This window comes from Porites lutea, chromosome 12 (genome assembly GCF_958299795.1).
Source record: "Porites lutea chromosome 12, jaPorLute2.1, whole genome shotgun sequence".
Classification (NCBI taxonomy): domain Eukaryota; kingdom Metazoa; phylum Cnidaria; class Anthozoa; order Scleractinia; family Poritidae; genus Porites; species Porites lutea.
In genome coordinates, this window is record NC_133212.1 from 2,225,305 (window position 1) to 2,227,804 (window position 2,500).

The window sequence follows — 2,500 nt, forward strand, 5'->3', positions numbered from 1 at the left end:
TTTGGGGGTAGCGGAAAAGTTGAGCCGCGCGCGGGACGGCCGAGCAAAAGATACATTTTTCACGATTTTTCGGTGTGAATCTACTACCGTTCAGAATTCGTCCAAGGCTAACATTTTGATCTTTTTCTTGCAGCGTCCTCAAATGTGCCGGAAGGATTTCCAAAAGTAAAACGACATCCATCTCGTCAAGTAAAATATGTAGGAGGGACGGTGGTGTTCAATTGTACTGCGGAAGGTGATCCTGATCCCGCCATTACTTGGTTACGGGGACATGTCCCTCTGAATTCCTCAGATCCTAGATACACATCACCAAGTAATGGAGTACTGGAGATAAGGGATCTTAAGTTGGAGGACACTGGGAATATCCAGTGTATAGCTACAAACAGACTAGGATGGTACTACTCTCGGAGGACCGATCTAGTTGTCCAAGGTTTGTGTCGATTCATTAGGGACGACGAGGACAAAAACGAGAACGTCAGAAAAGCAATAGGTTTAGGCTATGCCCACAGGAATTCGGACAATTTGGAAACCGCATATTTTTTATCCGCATTCAAGTGGACGGTGCCTTAAACCGCTCTGGAGAGCGGTTTCAAAACAATGCGATTTCGGCGCCCAGATTCACTGGTTTCGTGTAGATGAAAGGCCGTTTCGTGTAAAAAAAAGTAATAAAAATATCCGGATTTGTGTGGACTGGGCCTTAGATAAGCAAAACAACAACTTTGCACGTTCAGCGCACTTTTTGATGCATTTCTTTGTCGTCACTTCACGACCACGTCCTTGTGTGGCGTTTTATGGAGGACGTAAACACACGACGAAGAATTTTTCTTTCTCTTTCTGAACTGGAATAGGGTCCCCGATAATCAACTCCGCGAAAAAAAACCGTTGCCGTCGTGCATGATAAAGCTCGCTATCAAAAGTAGTGTTCATGCTTTTCTTAACCCTTTAAGCCCTAAAAGTGATCAGCATCAAATTTCTCCTGCTAATATCAATGCTTTGTAGAACAGAGTGGTCATGAGAATTACGGACATGATCACACAAGATGAATTTGCTTGATATTTTATCAACTTCTCCCCACTGCTTCTATAGGAAATGAATAGGGTCAACAAATGAGAATTCAAATTTTGATCTTAGGGTTTAAAGGGTTAACTTGAACGTCATTTTGCAAAGGACGCAACAGCTTATCGACCACGTGATCGTGCATCACGTGATCATTACCAAACGCCGTATACTAATGGTAGACCCAGAGCCCAATTCACCCATAGAATAAAGCTTTGCTGTTCCATAACTCGTTACAAGGATTTACTTCAGGATTGTAGCAGTTGAATCAAAAGTAAGACACTCTACAGTATGTCAGTAAATTAAATGTCCATGTTAAGATTTGTACAATTTCTCCGTATTCCTGTTGAAAAATAATTATTATTACTCAAGAAACTTGATTTATCGAGTTTATTTTGTGACTATAAGTAATGATGTTGCTTTCCCTTTAGTCAAAAATGTCCCGCCAGTTATTACCAATCATCCTCGACCAATCACAATCAATCCCGACACAGACCTTTCTTTATACTGCACGGCAAAAGGCTATCCAAAACCGGACATCAGTTGGCGACGCGATGGCAAATTCATCGTGGAAGCACGCAGTAGCTACGGTGAGACGTTGTTTGTTCCAAAAGTCAGGACATCTGGAAACTATACTTGCATAGCATCGAACGACGCAGGAGAAGTGAAATCTTCAGCGTACGTCACTGTTCGACGTAAGTTTTAAAAAGATGATAACGTCATTAGTTAAGTGGTCATACAAACATATTATATAATATTTCCCTAGTACTTCTCAAGAGTGGAGTGGAGGTTGTGTTTGAATGGTCACACCACAGGGTTTCATCCACAGACTCAAAAGTTAGAACCACCTTGTGTGGCATATTAAACAGTGCCACGGGAAAGTACTGCTCAGTAGCTTTCAATGGAATTGTCATACCTAACGATTTCATCCACATAGACAAAAGTTAGAAACATCATGTACAACATAATGAGTAGTACCACAGGAAAGTACCGCTCAGTAGCTTTCATTTGAATGGTCACACTCCAGGATTTCATCCACAGAGTCAAAAGTTAGAACCACCTTGAACAGCATAATAGACAGCACTACAGCAAAGCGCAAGTACTACTCAACGGTTTTCATTTGCGTGGTCAAACTTTAGGATTTCATCCACAGACTCAGAAGTTAGAACTAAGCGAAATGAACTTTAACTACGAGCAAAGAAATGGTGCTACGCCTTGTGAAAATACTAATGAAGAGGTTACATTTGAATTATCGCGCATAGGATTTCATCCAGACCCAAAAGTCACAACTTTTTTCTACGTCCAATGAGAATCAAGGAAATAATATAGTTACAGTGGAACCTCGATTTAATGAAGAGCCAAGGGATTGACAAAATTTATTCGCTATAACGAGGTTTCGTTATAGGCTATAAGAGTTATTTGCCTGTTTTCAAACCAATGAGGA

General features: G+C 41.0%; 2 protein-coding genes across 2 annotated transcripts in view; both read left to right on the top strand.

Moving 5' to 3' along the window:
* Nucleotides 1–2,500, top strand: part of LOC140921813 (tyrosine-protein phosphatase Lar-like) — a 25,576-nt gene that overhangs the window by 12,877 nt on the left and 10,199 nt on the right. The window lies entirely within an intron of this gene.
* The window catches only part of LOC140921723 (receptor-type tyrosine-protein phosphatase F-like), a 17,000-nt gene that overhangs the window by 12,870 nt on the left and 1,630 nt on the right, over nt 1–2,500 (top strand). The window contains exons 3-4 of the mRNA XM_073371734.1: nt 132–430; nt 1,488–1,751. Of these exons, the coding sequence (XP_073227835.1) occupies nt 132–430; nt 1,488–1,751 (563 nt within the window). The remainder of the gene's footprint in view (nt 1–131; nt 431–1,487; nt 1,752–2,500) is intronic.